Source organism: Rhinolophus sinicus, linkage group LG02, assembly GCF_036562045.2.
Source record: "Rhinolophus sinicus isolate RSC01 linkage group LG02, ASM3656204v1, whole genome shotgun sequence".
NCBI classification, from domain to species: domain Eukaryota; kingdom Metazoa; phylum Chordata; class Mammalia; order Chiroptera; family Rhinolophidae; genus Rhinolophus; species Rhinolophus sinicus.
In genome coordinates, this window is record NC_133752.1 from 164,302,240 (window position 1) to 164,323,349 (window position 21,110).

The window sequence follows — 21,110 nt, forward strand, 5'->3', positions numbered from 1 at the left end:
TACATACGTACACACATACAGACATCCTTTTTCTCCCCACATATGGGGGCATTTTGTACCTTCTATTTTTCACTTAACAGTTAATTCTGGGGCACTCATCTTTTCCCATTTTAACATTATGGAAATTGAGATGTGTCTTATGGTCGATAGTATCTTACAATCATAGTCCTGGATTGACATCCATTTCGTCCAGAAAGGATGTTTGCTTCTGTCAATCACATGGACTTACTATTAATACTAACCTGCTTGAGAGTTTTTTGACCACTCTAATGATGAGTCAGACTGCATGTCTTCATGAACTGGCTTGTGGTTTAAATTTTCAGGGAATGTTTTTTCTTCTTTCTATTTATTTTCAGTATTGAGATATGCAACTTTCCTTGCTGTATCTTTCATTGTTGTGGGTTCATTTGTCTTTATTTTTAACTTTATGCAGGTATCTCCTGTTAGACTCTCATCTTGGGCATTTCCTTCTTTGGTAGTAATAATTTAAAGGTACATCTTATATCTGATAGCATCATAGAGTCGATGAAATAAGTATGTTGTTTTGTTTTGGCACATTGAGATTTTACATCACTACTTTTCACAGCTGCATCATATTCCATTGAAATATGTACTGTGATTTTTATGTTGTCCTTATTTTTTGCTATTGCAAACAAGGTAGGAATGAAAATCCTCATCTATAAGTCCTTTCAAATACATGGAAGGATACTTATTTCATTAATTTAGTTGTGTTCTAGGCATTAAGAGAATGGCAGCAAGACAGTCCCTGCCCTCATGAAGCTTACATTCTGTTTTTTTCCAGCTTTATTGAGATATAATTGACATATAATATTGTATAAGTTTAAGATATACAAAGTGATGATATGATATACATATGTATTATGAAATGATTACCAAAATAAGATGAGTTAACAAATCCATCACCTCTGTGACATTGTGTGGGAGTGTGTAGAACATTAAGATCTACCAGTACACAGTACACAGTACAATATTGTTAACTGTAGTCACCATTACTGTATACTAGATTCCTAGAACTTAATTCGTCTCATAACTGAAATTTATACTCTTTGTCCAACATCTGCCCATTTCCTGCGTCCCTCAGCCCCTGGCAATCACCAATTTACTCGCTGTTTCTATGAGTTCGGCTCTTTTAGATTCTACGTATAAGTGAGATCATAAAGTATCTGTCTTTCCCTGACTTATTTCACTTAACATAATGCCCTCAAGGTTCATCCATAGTGTTGCAAATAGCAAGATTTTCTTCTTTTTTATGGCTAAATAATAACTCCATTGTATGTGTTCTTTTTTTTTTAATCCATTCATCTGTGGATACTTAGGCTTTTTCCATGTCTTGGCTATTGTGAATAATGTTGCAATGCACATGACAGTGCAGGTATCTCTTCAAGATGGTTATTTCATTTTGTGAAGTTTACATTCCCTCGGGGGAGGGGAGGGCAGAAGATAATATAATTTCAGATAGCTTTGAATATGCAGAAAACTAAGAAAGGGGTCAGTGAGAAATGTGTGTTAGGAGATAGTGGTGATGCTATTTCACGTAGGGGTGACTAAGGAAGTAAAATTTGAGAAGAGACCTGGATGAAGCAAGGAAGTAAGTCAATAATTGCCTAGGGAATGGCCATTCTAGTCAGAAGAAACAATTATTGCAAAGTCCCATAGTTGGAAGTGACCTTGTAAGTAAGAATACCAGTATGATTAGAATAGAGAGAGGGAGGTAGAAAGTGAGATACAAGGTGGGGGTGGGGCAGATAAGTAGGAGCCAGTTCAGGGCCAAGTAGGCCAAGGTGAATTGTTTGGGTTTTATTCTGAGGATTATGGGTTGCCTGGGAAAGTTGTAAGCAGAAGAGTGACATAATACGGTTTACATTTCTATAGGGTCAGTGGAAAACTCACTCTAGGGAAGCAAGAGTAGAAGTAGGAGAACTAGTTAGAAAGCTATTGCAGCAGTCTTCACACTGAAATGACCTACTTCTAGAAATAAAGTGTGCTCTCAAAAGTACACAAAGATTTTCTAAGGATACAAGTACACAGATAGTTTTAATGAAATCGATTTTCAGATCGTTCACTTCCATATTTAGCATTTCCTGGGGAAAATCTATAGCCTTGAAGTTCGGCCTTTTGCCATTGCATTCTCCACTTTCACAATTACCCTTTTGCTTTACAAAACCACGGCATATCTTGCACCCATTCTAAATCTTACTGTTGTTTATTGCCCTCGGGCCCGGATTATAACACTAAGGGACAATTCAAAACATAGATGTTGGCAAAGCTTTCTTGAATCATGGCACCATCGACTCCTTGTTACTGTCTTACAAGTCTTTCTGTAAGTGGTGAAATGTGGCATTAGAAATATTGAGATATTCTGAATTTCTTATAGATTGTAGTGTGGAGTGGTGGGACTGGTAATAATTTCTGTTTATTGCCGTGAGATTATTGTCAAACAATTATACAAGAAAGTCTATCACAATGTAATTTATTGATAAAACATCCAGACTCTAAAAATAACAATTTTTAATGAAGAAATATTAAAGGTATCAATAAAAATCTAAATGAGCTGAATATTTTTACATAGACCTTAAAGTTGCCTTTGAAACTTCATATAACTTAAATTAGTATTATTCATTGCAAAAGCTAGGAAATCATACAGGGCTATAGAAAAGGTTAGAACACCTGTTGCACTATTGAACGATCCATCACTGCATTTACTTCAATATGTGTTTTTTTCAGAAACCACTGTACTCCATAAAATACATGAAATAGCAGAAGACATTGATTAGGTTGTAGGGAAATTTTACCTTACAGATTGATGAATACAGAGATGATTCAAGCTACTCCCAGTTAATTTATGACTGTTCTTCCAGTGCAGAAAATGGAGTTATTAATGAAATTTTGATATTTGAATTCTTTTTTAGGAATATAGCTTGTGAAAAGAGTTTTATAGAAGTTGGTATTTTTTTTTAATTGACTTTATTTGAATAGATTAAGAATGGTGCCCAGGTACCTCTCGGCATGTAACTGTACACAGTGGGCAAAAGGGGGGCCTTATTTCTTGCTCACATCTGTACTTTAAATCCTATTTTAATTTAGGAACACTATATTCGCAAACAGGCTTTGCTTGCCTAAAATGTGAATCCTGGTTTATATGGAACATTCAATATTGCCCCTAAAATAGAAATGGTGTTAAGTTCAGGTTAGTAAAATTGCATCTTTTAAAAATAATGTGTGAGGAAATGAAAATCAGCTCGTACCTGGCTCATAATTTAAAACATGAGGTATCTTGTCATGAGGAAGCATATTAACACATTTATCTGTACTGAAGAATGAAGTCACATTGTCTCTGAGAGTAACTGTGATAAGGCCTATTGGTTTAACTTTGAAGGCTGGCTTTGCTAGTTAAGTAATAGAGGACTTTTTTTATACTTTGAATGAACCAAACCAGCAGCTTTAAAGTTTTGATCAGCTTAATTAGAGCAACTGGTAAGATAAAATGATTTTATCAAAAATATTTTTATTTTTTCCATTTCCGATATTATTGGGCTTAAAATATTTTTTGAATAAACCTTTATGCTGAAACAAAGACTGCTGACTAAAATATATAGATATAGATCAAAACTATCACCTTAATGCATTTAAGAGCTGATGAAATAGTAAGAAATTAATGGAAGAAAACATATGGAGGCAGGAACCAGAGAAATAATGGAAGCGCTAAAACTGTTTTTATCACTAAGGGCATTTGCAGAACTGGGCAAAACTTAAACTTTGGTCTTAACAGTAATAATGGAAAGATAGTGGAATGATGTTTTCATTTAGCTCAAAGTAAACAACTACCAACTTAGAATTTTGTATCAGCTCAAATAGTTTCCAAAATAAAAATGAAATAATATTTTCTTAGGCAAAAACTGAGTTTGCCACCTGCAAGACACAGTACATGTATAAGATGTAAAACAACAACAACAATAATAATAATAATACGTGGATTTAAAAAATAAACTAAGATACATGATAACAGACAACCCAAAAAGTTTATCAGTTCATGAATAGATAAACAAAATGTGGTATATCCATACAATGGAATTTGTTTTTAGCTATAAAATGGAAGTACTGATACATGCATAGCATGGGTAAACCTTGAAAACATTCACTAAGTGAAAGAGGCCGATCACAAAACACTGCACATTGTATAATTCCAGTGATATGAAACGTCCATCATAGACAAATCTATACAGAAAGTAGATTAGTGGTTTCCTGGAGCTGGAGGTTAGGAGGAAATTGGGAGGGGTGACTAGTAATGGGTATGGGATTTCTTTTTGGGGAGTGATGAAAATGTTCTAAAATTAATTATGGTGGTGGTTGGTTGCACAACTATGTGACTACATTAAAACCATTGAATTGTACACTTTAAATGGGTGAATTGTTTGGTATGTGAATTATATCTCAGTAAAACTTATAAAAACATGCATAACAAAATGTTTAATTTGGGTGGGGGAAGGATAAATTGAGTGAAAATGGTCTAAAGTCCTTTTACTGTTTGGTAATAGGATAAATGTATTCCTATATTAGGTAGTACATATGTTGACTTTCTTGGATAGCCATTAAAATGACATAAACGGAGTGTATAATTTCCAGACTAGTAGAGCGAGAATAGTGGGTTGACAATAAATAATCAATTGAAAAGATATCAAGAAAGACTACAAAAAGAAGGCTAAACAACACCTTAAAATCAAAAGAGAAAAACTGTCAGATTGGATAAAAACTAAAATCCAACAATAATCTTTTTACAAACACTATCTAAAAAATAAACATACAGAAAAATTGAAAGTAAGATGATGGAAAAAAAGACATACTATGCATATACTAGAAAAATGAAGCTGGTACAGCTATAGCACTGTATTTCCTCAAAAATTAGACCTACCCCGAAAATAAGCCCCAGTTAAGATCCTCAGCCAGATGGACACATTTAGTACATTATGACGATGTTCCAGAAGAAGATGACATGCCTGTATTTGAATAAATGTACATTGTTGTACATGAAAAAATAAGACATCCCCTGAAAATATGCTCTAATGTGTCTTTTGGGTAAAAATTAATATAAGACCTGGTCTTATTTTCGGGGAAATATGTGCAAGACCTGCTCTCATTTTTGGGGAAACATGGTATTAGACACAATTGACTTTAAGACAAAAAGCACTTCGAGAAATAAAGAGAGTCATTTTGTAATGATAAAGATTTGACTAACCAAGAAAATATCATTTTAAATATGTGTGTACCTAATTATGAAGCCTTGAAATATACAATGAACAAATTCAGAGAACTAGCAGGAGAAATAGACAATCACAGTGGCAGATTTCCTCTTTCAGTAATTGATAGGACAAGAATTTAAAAATCAGTAAGGATTTAGAAGATTAGATTAACATGATGAACATTTAGAAGATTAGAATAACATGAATAACAGATAACATTAGAACACTGTACCCAACAACTAGAGAATTTTAAGCACACATTTTCCCCCAAATTAAAAGTATAGTGTGACATAAAACTATTTTCAAAGTTCAAAGAATTGAAACAATTCAGGTATAAGTTTAGTGAAATTAAGCTTGAAAAATCAAAGAAATCAGTTATAATATAAACAGGAAGATACAATATGCTGGGAATTTTTTAAACATTCTAAAGTGGGTCAAGAAGTAATATAATGAAAGTCAGAAAAATATTTTTAACTCAGAAGAAAAATACTTCAAAATTTGGGGAATGTATCTAAATCAATACTTAGAGGGAAATGTGTAGCCCTAATGACCTATATTAGAAGAAAAAAGACTGAAAAAAGAATGAACTAACCATCCTTGTTAAGAAGTAGCAAAAAGACTGTACACCTGAAACTAATATAAAATAATACTGAATGTCAATTATTTCATGTATATATATATATTCAAAATATATTTAGAATATACATATTTCATATATATATATATATTCACAAGATTTAAAGTACAGAATAGGGAATAGAGTCAATGGTATTGTAACAGCTGTGTAGAGTGTCAGATGGATAGTGGACTTGTTGAGATTATCACTTTGTGAGGGGTGTAAATATTTAATGTAAATGACTAATTGTTATGTTGTTTTGTACATCTGAACTAATTAAAAAAGAAGTAAGAAATAGAATAAAACTCAAAGGATAAGGAAGTAAATAATAAAGACAAATGCAAAAATTAATAAAATAGAAAACATACAATAGGGAGGATCAATAATCTCATATCCTTCAAGTCTTCACTCAAACGTTACCTACTTGATGTAGCTCACTCTAACCATTCTGTTTAAAATTCCTTCCCCAGCTACACCTGCAGTCTGGAATCCCCTTGCTTTTTACATAGAGCTTTCACTTCCTATGATATTTGATAATTTATTTTTAAATTTTGTTTATTGTTTTTGTCTTTCTCTTCCCACTTGAATATAAGCTTATAAGGGTAAAGATTTTTGTCTGTTTATTGATATACCTCAAATCTTATTACATGTTAGACTGTCAATATTTCTTAAAACAATTGAATGAATGAACAAGCTACAATTTATTTCTTTCAAAATACTGATAAAATTGACAATTCTCTGGTAAATTTTATCAAGAACAAAGGCATAAATAATCAATATTAGGAATGAAAAGGGAGACGTGACTTTAACAATAAATGACATTATTGGAACAGCTTTATATATCAATCAATAAATTAGAAAATTTAGGGGTGGCCAGACGGCTCAGTTGGTTAGAGTGAGAGCTCTGAACAACAGGGTTGTGGGTTCGATTCCCACATGGGCCAGTGAGCTGCGCCCTCCACAGCTAGATTTAAGTCCAACGACTTGGAGCTGACAGGCCCTGGAGAAACACACTTGTTCCCCAATAAAAATGAAAAAAAAAATAGAAGTGTTTCAAGTATATTATATTAGGATAAGATGTGAGGGATGTGGAATGGAAATATGAGTTTAAGGAGAAAAATTATTAAAATTTTTATTAAAGGAAAATTTATTCATATTTTAATTAGTATTGGCCATTAAATCACCGTAGTAGGTAGATTTCATTGGATATATTTTAAATAATGATTGATACATTTAATAGTGATGTAAAAATTGTATTTGATACATACTTGAAAGTACAACATTTGCAGCTATTTAAGGTTGTGGTGAAAAGTTTTCAATGCCAGCTTAAAAATGTGTGAAGGGGTACATAGTTTTTCAAAATTCTTTTAGGGACTATATGAACAAATAGTTTTAAAAGTTACTGATCAACTACAGCTGAGGAGGAGAAGCCAGAAAAGAAGTCTGCGAAGGAGGGACCTGTGAGAGAAGAAGCAAAATCCAACTACTAACTTAAAGGCCTAATGAAGAAAATATTTCAGGAAGGAGGAAGAAAACTTTGTCAAATGATGATGAGAGATGAGTAAAATGAAGGCTGAATGGACCATTGGCACTGGAAGCATGGCCATCTTCAGGGTTCTTGAGTTGAGAGGTTTCAATAGAGCAATAGAGATGAAAGCCATACAGAAAATGGGGACGTGAAAGCAGTGTGAACTCCTTTTAGGCAGTATGATATAAAGGTGACAGAATTGGAGCAAATGATGGAGAGGGATGTGAAATCTAGGGAGGGAGAAATTTATGAATAACCAAAGCTGTTAGCTGCAGGAACCAAGTCTAAAATAAGCAATAAGGGATAAGATCCAGTATAAAACGGGCACGTTCAGGCTTAAATAGAGGGAAGTATGTACAGTTTATCCATTGTAATGGGAAGGGAGGATGACAAAGATGTAGGTAGATTCAAAGATTTGGTGTGCTAGGGAGGTTATTTTCTCAAAGTTTCTAATGTAGAAGAGGTACGGTCAACAGCTGAGTGTAAGAAAGAGGAGATGCTTTTGGAAGTTCAAAGAGTGAGGACAACACAATAGTAAGAATACTAGCCGGTGCTTAGTCTATTTAAAACTTGTGCTCATAAAGTTGAGCTCATGCATTTTTCTCTGGCAAGGTTCAGCTGCTTATATTGCTAGCATAGAATAAGTGGAGAGTTGTGTTTAACTAGAACTAGGAATTTCCCAGCTGAGCTCCTCAGAGGGAGGAAAATATGAGAGGTAGTGATATGTATTAGTGATTATGGTAATGAACTGCGAAATCTAATCTGGGTAAGGAAGAAGTGAAGGTATGAGGGGGTTGATGAACAATGAAAAAGTGGTAGGGCTATGGCCTGGAGATTCCAATGGACCATCCTGCCGAAGGTGAGCCAAAAAAGTGAAGATGGTAATCCAAGAGTATACATCCCGAGGATTAATGAATCACTCTTGATTTCTGAGTTTAGATGATACTCTTCTCCTTCTATACTGTTCCCTTAGGGAAAATGAAGGGGAGGTGGTTATTACCAAGATAGTTTTCAAATCTGTACTCTATAGCCCTGATCTCTTTGCTAAACCTCAGTTTTCCAATTTTAATGCCTACAAGCGTTGCCTGAATGCTCCAAGAACATTTCAAACTAATTATATTTAAACTCTTTTAAACATTTTCTCTTATACATTTACTTGTTCCAGACCACCATTCTTATTTTTCATTCTTTTCTGACTCCTTCCTCTTCTTACCCCCAGTTAGATCATTATCAAATAAGTTATCTTATAAAATATTTATTGAATCCATTCTCCTATCTGCATTTCCATTGTCATGACTTTAACTATTATTAATAGTAACCAAAATGGTATCCTCTTTATAATCATTTTTTCCCCTAATACCAGGTTAATTTTCAAAGTTATGTTCTTAATAGCCATACCCCTTGTCAAAAACTTTTAAGGGAGTTCCATTTCTTTTAGAATAATATTCAAACTCTATGGCATAGGATTCAGTCATTTTTTCTATTCTCATTTCCATCATTACCTCTTCTTGGAGTTTTCCCAGGGCCCACTGATCTTGTTGGCCTCTTCAGTGCTCTCTGAACTCCACGACTTATGCATTCATTTCCCTGTTTTTGGGATATCTCCCCGTCATATCTGAATGTTAAAGTCTTTTGGGCATAAACTTAAATATTATCTGCTGTTTACAATTGTACTTGATCCCAGCTGTTGAAAATAATTTCTCCTCCCTCCAAACTTGCAAAATAACTATCTGCTAGTCATAAAAGATGTCTTTAATTTTTATAGACATGTTGTGGTATTAAAACCGTTTTTACATATGTTTTCTTTTAATTCTGACAACAATGTAATAAGGTTATATTAAACACCATTTTGAAGATGCGAAAATTTTGAATGAGAATTACTTAAATTGTATATGCTTGTCACTATTTTTCTTGCCTTTGAATAATATATGTGCGTATTTTTTTTACTTGTTTTCACATTTTGTCCTCAATGCACTGAGTCAAGGCTTTGCACATAATAGGCATTCTTATTTGAATGAGTGAAAGACTGGACTTATGGAAGCAAAAGTGTTTTTCATAGTTACTATTTGAGGAGTATGTGTTTTTAAGTTATTTGGGTGCATGTTAATAGCCTCTCTTTTATGTTGTGGCCTTTGTTAAGTCTGGCCGTAAGAAAAAGAAAATCACCAAAGCTGAACGATTGAAACAGCTACAAGAGGAGGAGGAGAGACGACAAAAAGAGGAAGGTACAAAGTACACAGTGGTACTATTTTCATATGCCACTAATACTAACATTAGATAGTTATTTCTGTAATCCAGTCAATATTTTAAAAAATAACCTTTAAAATTATGTTTCAAATTTAACCTGTTTCATAATACATACTATTATTTAAAGGGTACCTAGAAAGTTGTTAGTACATATGAAACACTTTCAGCTATATCATGAAATGGAGTTGCCAGATAAAATCCAGGATGCCCAGTTAAGTTTGAATTTCAGATAAACAGTGGATGACTTGGTATAATTTACCCCATGCAATATTTGGGACATACTTAAACCAAAGAAAAGAGAGAAGAGAGAGAAGAGAGAGAAGAGAAGAGGACAAAGAGCGAGAGAGAGAGAAAGAGAGAGAGAGGGAGGGGAGGAAGGAAGGAAGGAAGGAAGGAAGGAAGGAAGGAAGGAAGGAAGGAAGGAAGGAAGGAAGGAAGGAAGGAAGGAAGAAGAAGGGAGGGAGGGAAGGAAGGAGAGAGGAGAGAGGGAGGGATGGAGGGAGGGAAGGAAAGAAGGAAAAAAGAAATCTGTTATTTATCTGAAATTCAAATTCAACTGAGTATCTTTTTTATGTGTTAATTTTGGAAAACCTACTTGAAATGATCATATTTATTGATGAAATTAGGGGCGTTGGTGCTGCTTGTGCAGTAAGAATCCTGAAACTCAAATTCATTAAATATGGGAAATATATACTAGCAAGAAATACACACAGATGCCTACATTCTTATAGTATAATGATATTTATTTGCCAAATTTAAAGAGGACTTTCATTTGTTAAAAGAAATCAATTAAAATTAATAAAAATAGTCATCTAAAACACCAAAAATGGTTTTAAAAATCTGAATATTTCAAGTGGTTGTATCTTTTAGCATTAAGAACATCTGTGCATTTAAGAGTCAGGTTTTAAGTCTGCAGGTTCCATGCTGATTTTTTTATGTATAATCATATAAATCCTTTTTAGGTGACTCATGGTAAGAATAGAACATCAGGATATAGATCTTGGAGAATGTTTTATTGGGATAAATGCATATTCTTCAACTTAGGTATCATGTTTTTTAATAGTGAGAGCAAGAGAAGATTAATTGCTTTGATAATGTAGATACCACAGGATTATGAAAATCTTCTGAACTTTACCTCTCCTTAATTACCCATGATAGAGCTGTTATTTTTTATTGGCTAAAATCATTACTGAATTGTTATAAACTTTTTAGAGAAGAGAACTATTATTGTGGCTCTATTTTTTTTTGTCAGAAAGTTTGAGAGTCATGTTACTTTTTTGAAAGAAATCTAGCACTTATCTTATTTCTACTACATAATAAAAGTTGTGACTTCTATTAAAAAAAACCTCCACCATTACATCTTGCAAATATTTGAGGTAACTTCAAGGAGTTAAAAATAGATGGATTTAATCACTGAGAAATTTTTTTTTTTTCCTTTAGAGGAAGCCCGTGCAAAATATGAAAAAGAAGAAATGGAAAAGCTTGAAATACAACGAATTGAGAAAGAAAAATGGCAACAACTTGAAGCAAAAGTAAATAAATATTAATGATGTTATTAATGAAGACACACTATGTGGCTATCAGATCTGTTTGGCCATTTAATGTCATTCTCCTCCAGAAACTACCAGTAATATTTAGACCTATATGAACTGGCATAGCTCATTTCATCCTACCATAAAATTGTCATTATTACCCACATTTCACAGGAAATTGAGGAACAGAGAAATCAAGCTAGGTCAGAGCCAGGAGCTAGACCTGAGTCTTGCATCTGAGCCCGTGCTTATAACCATTAAGTTATTATACTCAATCTGTTTTATAGATAATTAAACAACCCCCTCCAAAAAAAAAATTCAAATTCTCTCTCTCCTTTTTTAGTTTCACTTCTCTTTTTCACCAGAATTTTTCAGATCAGTAGTTATAAAATATTTTCGTCTCAGGAAAAAAACCCTCATTACTTTTAGTATATGAGCTTTTGTTTATGTGGACTATCTATATTTACTATAGTAGAAATTAAAACTGAGAAATTTAAAGACACATTATATTAATAGACATTAAAAATGGTTAAAAATGAACATTTTTTAAAGAAAACAACTACATAATTATAGATATAATATATTATTGAGCTATAATTGACATATAACAGTATATTAGTTTCAGGTGTACAGCATAATGATTTAATATTTGTATATATTGTGAAATGATAACCATAGTAAGTCTAGTTAACATCCATCACCACACATTATATATTGTTTTAAATTTGGGAAATAGATGGCTTGTTTATATTTTAAAAATCTCTATAATGTCTGACTTAACAGAAGATAACTAGATTCTCAAATCTACTTCAGTATTCCATCTGTTACAGTGTTGTTTTGATTCGAGTATATGAAGAAAATGTGTCCTCACCCAGATATGTAGTTGGAAAAAGGACTATTATAATATTATAACCTTTCAGATAATTTTGGACATTCTTCTTTGATACTATACAAAAACTCATTAAGTGGAGTTTCTTAACATGGAATCTGAAACCAGATCAATGAACTTTATATACTCTTTTACACTAAAACATTGATCTATCTTACACTTTGAATAGATCTTGTCTTCATGCACGATTCTGCAATATCATGTATTTGTTGCTTGGAAAAATTTGGTTCACTGAATTACTTGCTTCCAAATGTTGACCCATTTTTATTATTAATTATCAAAAAAAATCACCAACATTAATATCTCCAATCGTATCAGAAAAGTTTTTAAGGATTGGGAAACTGTCCAACTTACAATGGTAGATACAAGTTTTCCAAAATTTGAAATTTTATTTGAAAAGCTTCAATTTTATCATTGGCAAAACACTTTAAATTGTTTCCTGGAAGCGACATGCTCAATTCATTCATTTTTGAGAGAATATGTGCCAAAATACTCAATAATTGCACGAGTATTTATTTCTGAAGACAGTATTGTCCTTTGATATGCAGCAGGCGTGCTTTATTTATAACTCCCATTTTATCACACAGAATATTAAACAGACATATACTTAAAGGCTAACATTTAATAAAATTAATAATTTTCACTTCTTCATCAGGTTCCTTCTTATGTGAAACTGGCTCTTTATTATCCCTTGCCCCTGGAGAATATGACCACTAATACAGTTTGTGCCTTGATTTACACTAAGTCGCCAGGAGTTTTACACCATCTTGCACCAGCGGTGCAAATGTGTACACTGTGAAAAAGGCAAATAATGTCTGTATTATTATGAAAATAGATTTGACCTCACAGATCCCAAAATAGCCCTGAGGATCCACCAGGAGTCTGCACACCACTGAGATGAAACCTTTTGGAAATATCTGTTACATTCAACTTACTTTTAGTATTTATTCTGAAACCAACTACTTTGGCAAGTAAATTTTCGATGTTACTTGTAAAACACGAAGCTGAATTATAGAATAAATCAATGTATCCCTGTGCAACAGGATCTAGAGAGGAGAAAAGAAGAACTTGAAGAACTTTATTTATTAGAGGGGTGTTTTCCTGAAGCAGAGAAACGGAAACAACATATTAGATTGCTTTCTCAGGTAAGACTGATTTTTTTTTTTGAGTTAATACTTTGAACCACAAGAGGGAGTTATAGTCCAATATCCTTTTTAGTCACACGAAACTTTAAATTTGTCTATAAAAAATCTTTAATCTGACAAATTGCTTGTAGCAAAGTAAATCCTTACGGCTTTGTAGAAAACTATTTGTCAATAATTAGATCCTGGAAATGTTTATATCCTATGACTCTGATTTGATTTTTGGAATCTATATTGAGGAAATTATCCTAAATTAAAATATAAAAACTTTGAGTTTAAGGCAATATAGTGTTGCTCAAAACATCATTACTTTAGAAACAATATAGGTGATTATCAGGAAAAAAAAGGAAAAACTGTAATAACATGGCAAAAGATGATCATGGTATACTTTTAAACCAAAAGCTTGTGAGTACAATATGATTACAAATGTAGAATTTGCATGCGCTAAAAAAATGAATGGAGGGGCTCATACTAAAATGCCAATGGTGATTAATGCTTAGTAATAATTTGAGAAGTAGAAATTAGCCCAGGTGTTGGCTTTATATGAGCTATATGAGCTATATGATTACAGAGGAAAGCAAAATAAAACCAACTCATAAATGCTGTTTTAAAAATTAAAATAAAACCATAAATAGAATTAGTATTTTGAATTATTGAGGCTTATAAATTATTTTGATGAAGAGGAATTTGGTTATTTTAGAGATAACTCAAGTAACTTAGTTAAAGTCATAATATGTTTTTTGCCTAAATTGGGAAAACTAGATTATGAGAACTTGTACTTAAAAAAGAAGTAACTTAATCTTTGGTTGAATTTTCATTAGTGTGAACCTTCAAACACTTTTATTCCACAGTGGAAACACTACATTGAATGTGATGGGAGTCCTGATCCTTCAGTATCCCAAGAAATTAATACTTTCATTAGCTTGTGGAAAGAGGAAACAAATGAGACTTTTGAGGAAGTGATTGCCAAGAGTAAACTAGTTCTACATGTGAGTACTTAAGTATTATTACATAATTTTAAACTATTTAAATTACAAATTGATTCTAAAAATAGAAATAAATAAATATGATATTTTCCAATTAATAACATTACTGCTTCCTTGGCTATGGAGAAAAATATTTGCTAATCTTTTTTTTTTTTCCAACTCCTAAAAACTTCTTAACACCTTAGATAAGGTCAACAAACATGAATGTGTGTCTTAATTTAAGCAAAAAAAAAAAGTTAAGTTGCATCCATTTATGTAGATAACTTGGGGGAAGTGCATAATTTTATCCTCAACTGGCATTATTCACTATTCAGTGATTCAGTACACATGTTTTTCAATGTTAACTATGCGCCAGGCACCTGCTCTTTTAGGCGCTGGAAGTGCAAAGATGAATAAGAATATCCTACATTCTATTACTGTAAATAGAATGGATAGGCTACCCTGAGGAGTTACCACTTTACAAGGCACTTAAAAATGAAAGAAAAAAAGTTTAAGTGACATATAAGTCCATTGCCTAGTTGAAAAGAAAGTAAGAGAAAATCATGGAGGCCATAAAACAATTCAGAAAAGTGGGCAAGTGTAGAAGGCAGTGGTTTCCCAGAAAGTACCTGTTAACCCCTGGTGGCGTAGCATTGGTTTAAAGGGCCATCAGAAGACAAAGCCTATGGCACATGCAAGGAGACAAATGCATTAGAGACCTCCTCCTGTAAGGCTGGGAGCCTAAAAAAGCTATTGTGCATAATAGGGGGAAAAGGTGCTCTGCAGAGCGAGATGATAGGAACTTGTTTGGCTCACCTTTAACTTAGTGAAGGGAAAACAAAAATGTCTCTTGAGAATTCTTAATCACAAGTGGGTCAGAAGTTAGACTGAACAAGTTTATCAGAATACAGCACAAAGATAAAGAGATGGAAAATATGAAAGAGCAGTTAATGTATATGTATGATTGAGTAAGAAGCACTACAAATTTATTGCAAAGGAGTACTGGAAGGAGCTACAGAAGAATGAGGAAGAGACAGCATTCAGAGATAATGACTGACAATTTTCAAAACTGAGGAAAGACACGAACCTTCAGCTTCCAGGAATACAACAAATCCCAAGTTAGGATAAATAGAAAGAAATCCACACTTAGACCACACCTACATAATATTACAAACTGAAAGGAATTCACTCCTTTTGGTCCTAGCATCCTTTATGCTTTTTGTTCTAATTCCTCACCATATTTTTGTGTTTCTTGTCACTGCGGTTTACTTCTCTTTCATGTTGCTATTAGATGGCCTAACTCCAGACTCAGCAGAGCACATGACATGCATTGCCTAATTTAATCTGGACAACAAGCTTATGACATTCATTTCACATATGAAGAAATGTAGATTGCGACTTGCTTACACTAAGTCCCCTATGAGACCTTAGATTGACCTTCCTCTGACTTTCCAAAGGCTCCAAAGAGCCTCCCATACATTGTGAGGTATTTGGACCCCAGTGGATTTATCGTGCAGGGTTCTTGCCATTGAACAAACATCTCTCTGCCAAGAAGACTGTCATGGCCTGATGCTGGGCCAGGAATCTGGTGCTTGGCAATTAGCAGGGTAGCAGCGGGAAGCAGCTCGGGGTTCACCAGTGATGAGATGCAAGTGGTAGCTTCCTGTTATGAATGTGGGGTACAGAATTACTGGAAATGAATAGTGAGGAAGACGAAACATAACAGGAGACAGAAGAGGAGAGGAAACATAGCAATGGTGAACTAAATCAGGAAGCCGTAAGAACAGAAAGAACTGGATAGCAGTGATCCCATGGTAAAAATCAAGTTCCAAATATCAAATTTATATATTTGACAGACTTTAAGATAATGCTTACTATGCTGGGCTTTCGAAATAGTAACTTGCTGAATTTTCATAATAACTCTATGAGGTCGGCACCATTATTCCCATTTTATAAATGAAGAAGTCGAGGCACAGAGACATTGAATACCTTGCTCAGGATTGAAGCCCAGCCTCTGGCTTGAGTCCATACTATCCTATCCTATGATGCTAGACTGTCTTTCTCAATTCAGAAATTTTCTATATTATCTGTGTCAGTATTCAAAACTAAATTCTGCCCACTTACTGGTTGTTCCTCAATCATGCTGCATCTCAGTTTCTCCCAACACTTTAAATATCTCTCCACTCTCTTCTTGCTTGCATGGTTTCTGAGGTGGATCTAATTCTTAACTTTGTTCTTTTAAAGTAGGGTGTTTTTGCCCTCTGAATTCTGTCAGGATTTTTTTTTTTCTGTATCTTTGATTCCCTGTAGTTTGAAAATGATATGCCTCAGGGTAGTTTTTAGGGGACATTTATCCTGTTTGATATTGTCTGAGCTTTGTGGATCTGTGGTTTGTATCTGACATTAATTTGGGAAAATTTTTAGTCATTACTATTTCAAATACTTCTGTTTCTTTCTCTGTCTCTTCAAATTGTGTGTTTGTTTGTTTTTTTGCCTTTTGGCATGTCTTATAATTTTTTCTTGATAAGCAGACATGACGTACTGGGCGAAAGAAACTCCTGTAAATAGGCCTTTAGTGATATGGTGATGTCACTATGTCACTAAAGGGTTCTAAAGTCCTGTGATTAAGTCTCGGTGTTTTAGTAAACCTGTGCCCTCGGATGAACTTCACATGTGTTTGTAAATGTTCTTATCCCCTCTTAGGTGGGAGTTGGTGGCTAGAGCCAGCTGGAGTCGGGTATTTCTTTCCCCACAGTGAGTTAGGCTCTGATAAAACTCCACTGTGTTAGTCTCTGGTTAATTAGTTTCCAGAGATCAGGCCTTGGTAAAAGCAGGATGCTCTGGCCTGTTTCAGAGTGGTTCCTTGCCCCCTCCCACTGCAGGAGGTGTGAGGGGATTCCCCCGCTCCTTTTTTTGTGGGAATCTGGTCGAGCTCCTAGAGGTAAATCTCACAATATTGGGCCCTCCTGCTCCCATGACTGTCCCCCCGGACTTTTTCACTCTCAGAGCTGTCCACACTGAGCCTCCAGCAATTTGTCCTTTACAGTTCAGGTTTTCCGACCAGGCACTGCTTCCTGAGGTGGTTTCTGCTCTGGTAAGCCAGATTTCCTGTATTCACCTGTAGTTCTCTCCTGTCTTGGGGGACAGAGATCTGCCCTGTATCCTCCCCTCCTTTATGGATCAAAGAAGAGTTGTTGATTTTTCAATGTGTTCTGTTTTTTACTGGTTGTTAGGACAGAGTGGCGTCTTCCAAGCTCCTCACAAGTGGAAGTGACATTCTCATTTCCCCATCTAGAAAACAAGCACACTAACAGTATCTGCCTCGTAGAGTTATGGTGAGGATTGAATGAATTACGACATCTGAAGCATTTAGAAAAGTTCCTGGCACCTAGTAAGCATTCAGTAAACAGGAGTAATTTTCTTCTCCTCCTCATTATGAGGAGTCTTAGGTAATGACAAGCTGTACCTTATCTATCAACTCATTAATGAAAGCTCTGCCACACATGGTTAAGAATTCTTATAATGGAGTTTTGGGAGGAAATCTTTTATTTTTTCCATGTTCTGAAATAATGTAAAAATACTTTCCTGTGTTCGGTCTGTGTTTTACTGACAATAATATGTGTTCCTCAATTCAAGTGTTAGAATATCTCCCTTTTCACTATTTGTCAGATTTCATTTACTTTGATAGTACATTTTTACTTTATACTTTTGCTTTATAGTTAATTGAGAAATTGAAATTAATTTTATTGGAAATGCCATCATATGATTTGCAAGATAAAAATATAATACAGTACCATGGATCAATCCTGGAACTGCAGGAGCTCCTCCATTTTAAGTTTAACATGGCCACTGAAATACTACTCAGAGTAAGTATAATCTTTTGCTTATATGTTATCATTAACTTCTATAAGTGTTAAAATTTTATAATAAAAAAATCTAGTATTTTTTATAAAATTAAATGATTATGGAAAAGTCAGTGGAATAATTTAAGGCACATATATTTATCCATATTTAACAATTGTAAATATTTTATGTTTAAAGAAATAAAACATCAGTATATCTAAAGTTTTTATGTTTTTATTATACTGGTTAATGTTTACTAGGATCACTATAAAAATAAATTCACAAAACATTATATATTAGATATTCACTCTAGATAAATAAGTTGATAGAAGATTACAATTATTGGTAGTCACTCTATTTTTCCGAAATATCTTAGCACTAATGATAATATCCAGGTAACCATTATTATACCTAAGGAAATTAATTTAAAAATCCATAAAAAATTTTCCCTAATATACCATGAATATCTTCTATAGCTCTTTTTATTTATTTATTTATTTTATCAGAAAACTAAGATCACACATTGCTTCTGGCTGTTTTGTCTCTTGGTTTCTTTTATTTTAGAACACAGCCCTAGCCTTGGTATAACCTTGGTAGAATATGTTCTAATTACAAAAAGAACTTCAAAGAAGGCTTAAACTTCACTAAATTTATTGTTAACAGAAATATTCATATTATAATTTTGCAACTACTTTATTTATATTGTAAGAAAAAGCAAGTCATGAAATGTATTACAATAATCAAGATTTTTATTTTAAGAGAAAAAAACATACAGCATATGAAAGAAAAAAATACTGTAATGTTATATTTGGAATGGAAATATCAGTATGAACTGTATTTCTTTTTCTTCCATAAAATGGAGTCAGGTCTAACTCCTTTAAATGGGGTAAATGGCTGATTTCAGGTCTGAGGCAGGGAAAGTGAAAGATAAGGTTGAGTTATTTTGTGCTAGAAAGCAAACAAATGCTCAAAGTCTAATGGAATCATATCCAAAAGGACAGGACTAGCTTAGAAAGTCTCCCACTAGTCAAATTTGGGTCAATATGTATATCAGAAAGAATAATGACTACAATTTATTAAAACACATTGAATAAATACAAATCCATGAGTCTATTGTGATACTCCAAAAAGGAAGGAGGAAAGTAGGGTGGTGGGTGAGGGAGAAAGAACGCTATCTGATAAATGTAGAAGGAATGGCCAGTTAGAAGAATCATCATTTTTTTAATCCTTAATGTAATAATTGATAAGAATCACCAATGGCTACCTAAATAATTAGGGGAAAAATTGAGTTGTTGAGGAACACATTATTTTCATAGTGCCAAAATATTAGACCACAGATTACTTACTGATTGGGAAAAATGTACTTTGTAATAGGGAGATGTGGGAAGTCACTACCTCAATCAACTGATCAAACCCACATAGTTAGTGGTGGGACAAAATACGCCTCCTGATAGGATGTGATATGAAGAACACAACAAAACCTATGACACCTTCTTGCTAAAAAGGATTTAACTCATCTAATTAAACCCACCTAGACCTAACTTCCAATAAAGAAAAGATAAGGGGATAAAGGAGCAAATTAAACAATACCAAGAGGAGACAATCAGATTAATCCACAATGTAGAACAATTCTACAAGGCAACTTTAAAAAGTTAATTTCACAGAAAAAAAAGTGGGGGGAATCACTTTAAAAAAATAGCAATAAATTCAATACCCAATACTTTTAAGTTTTTACATTGTAGCCAAATACATATTGACTTATTTAAGCCCTTTAAGAGAGCTAATTTCTTGAACAATAGGCGCGACAAACTATGTTAGTCTTTATTTAAAAATTCTTAAGACTATCCTTAAATTGTATGTTTAATGTAGAATATCAAATGTTTGACACATAAAACACATGACTCATCTGGATTTCATAAACTGGATATTTTGTTTCTAACCTCGATATATTCAGAAATAGGCTAACTTTTGCAATAGCACAATCTATATTTTGATAAGGTACATATGAAGAAGCATGTATATAGTTAAAATAAAAAGTCATGATAATGTTAAAATTGTAAAGCGTAACATAGTAGTAATCTACACCTGCTACCTAGGCATATAGGAGCAACTTTAATCCTTAGACATCTTAAGAGAAACAGAGTGGAAAAAGGGAAGCACATTTAATTAAGTAAATATATTTGTGTCATTTTGAGAATTTTTAAAGCAATTCTTTGTCATTTTGATTGAACCTTATTTTTACCCAAATAACTCTGTTAAGTAATGGAGGAAGTCTAACATCGAAGTGATGAAATAATTTCTCCAAGTTGTGTAATTTATGAGGCCCCTAATCTTTTATTATGTTTTCTTACAGGAAGCTAGTACTATAGCAGATCTGGACAGTGGAAATATGGAAAGAGTCATTCAAGATGAAAATGTTACTCTATATGTGTGGGCAAACCTCAAGAAGAATCCAAGGTATTTCCATGGGTGATACTATAGGTTGAGAGATTAGAGTCATATCACGATGACCAGGCAGATGCCTGTTGTATAACAGCATGGCATGGTTGAGAAAACCCATGGTAAGAAGTCAGCCAAATGGGGTTTGAATCATAGACCTGCCATTTACCTTAGGCAAGTAACTTAGCCTTGTTGAGTTTCAGTATATCAACAGTAAAATGATGATTATATTACTTAATAGGATTAGGTTGAAGATTAAATATTAATGCATGTAAAGGTCATAGTCTATTGTTTAGTACCAATATATGCTGAGTAAATATCAGGTCTTCCCTTTTCTTCACCCATTTAACCTCCCTTCCCTCAAAGAAAAGTAGTAGTGGTGGATGCTTTCTACGGGACAATCTGAAATTAGAGAAAAATGTTTGCTAACTGTTAAAAATGGTATCTTCCAAAAAAATAAAGCTTCCATGTTTATTATTTTTTAGAGATTTAAGTGATGTTTCCCTAGATATTTTCACCAAAGTAACAGCTTTCTGAGGAATGATACATTCATTATCACTTGGTTGCTTCTTGATTATAAACATTTCAAGTTAATTGAGTTAGTATGGTGGTGAGTTTTAGGAAAAATTATTAGAATACAAGTTAGGTGTA

At 33.5% G+C, this 21,110-nt stretch overlaps 1 protein-coding gene across 4 annotated transcripts in view; it reads left to right on the top strand.

The window, feature by feature from the left end:
* The window catches only part of DNAI7 (dynein axonemal intermediate chain 7), a 62,737-nt gene that overhangs the window by 4,692 nt on the left and 36,935 nt on the right, over window positions 1-21,110 (top strand). For 3 of the 4 annotated variants that reach the window (XM_074325910.1, XM_074325911.1, XM_019737736.2), the window contains 6 exons: window positions 9,543-9,627; window positions 11,090-11,181; window positions 13,114-13,215; window positions 14,064-14,201; window positions 17,897-18,043; window positions 20,374-20,477. In XM_074325910.1, the coding sequence (XP_074182011.1) occupies window positions 9,543-9,627; window positions 11,090-11,181; window positions 13,114-13,215; window positions 14,064-14,201; window positions 17,897-18,043; window positions 20,374-20,477 (668 nt within the window). The remainder of the gene's footprint in view (window positions 1-9,542; window positions 9,628-11,089; window positions 11,182-13,113; window positions 13,216-14,063; window positions 14,202-17,896; window positions 18,044-20,373; window positions 20,478-21,110) is intronic. The other variant, XM_074325912.1, reaches the window with a different exon arrangement.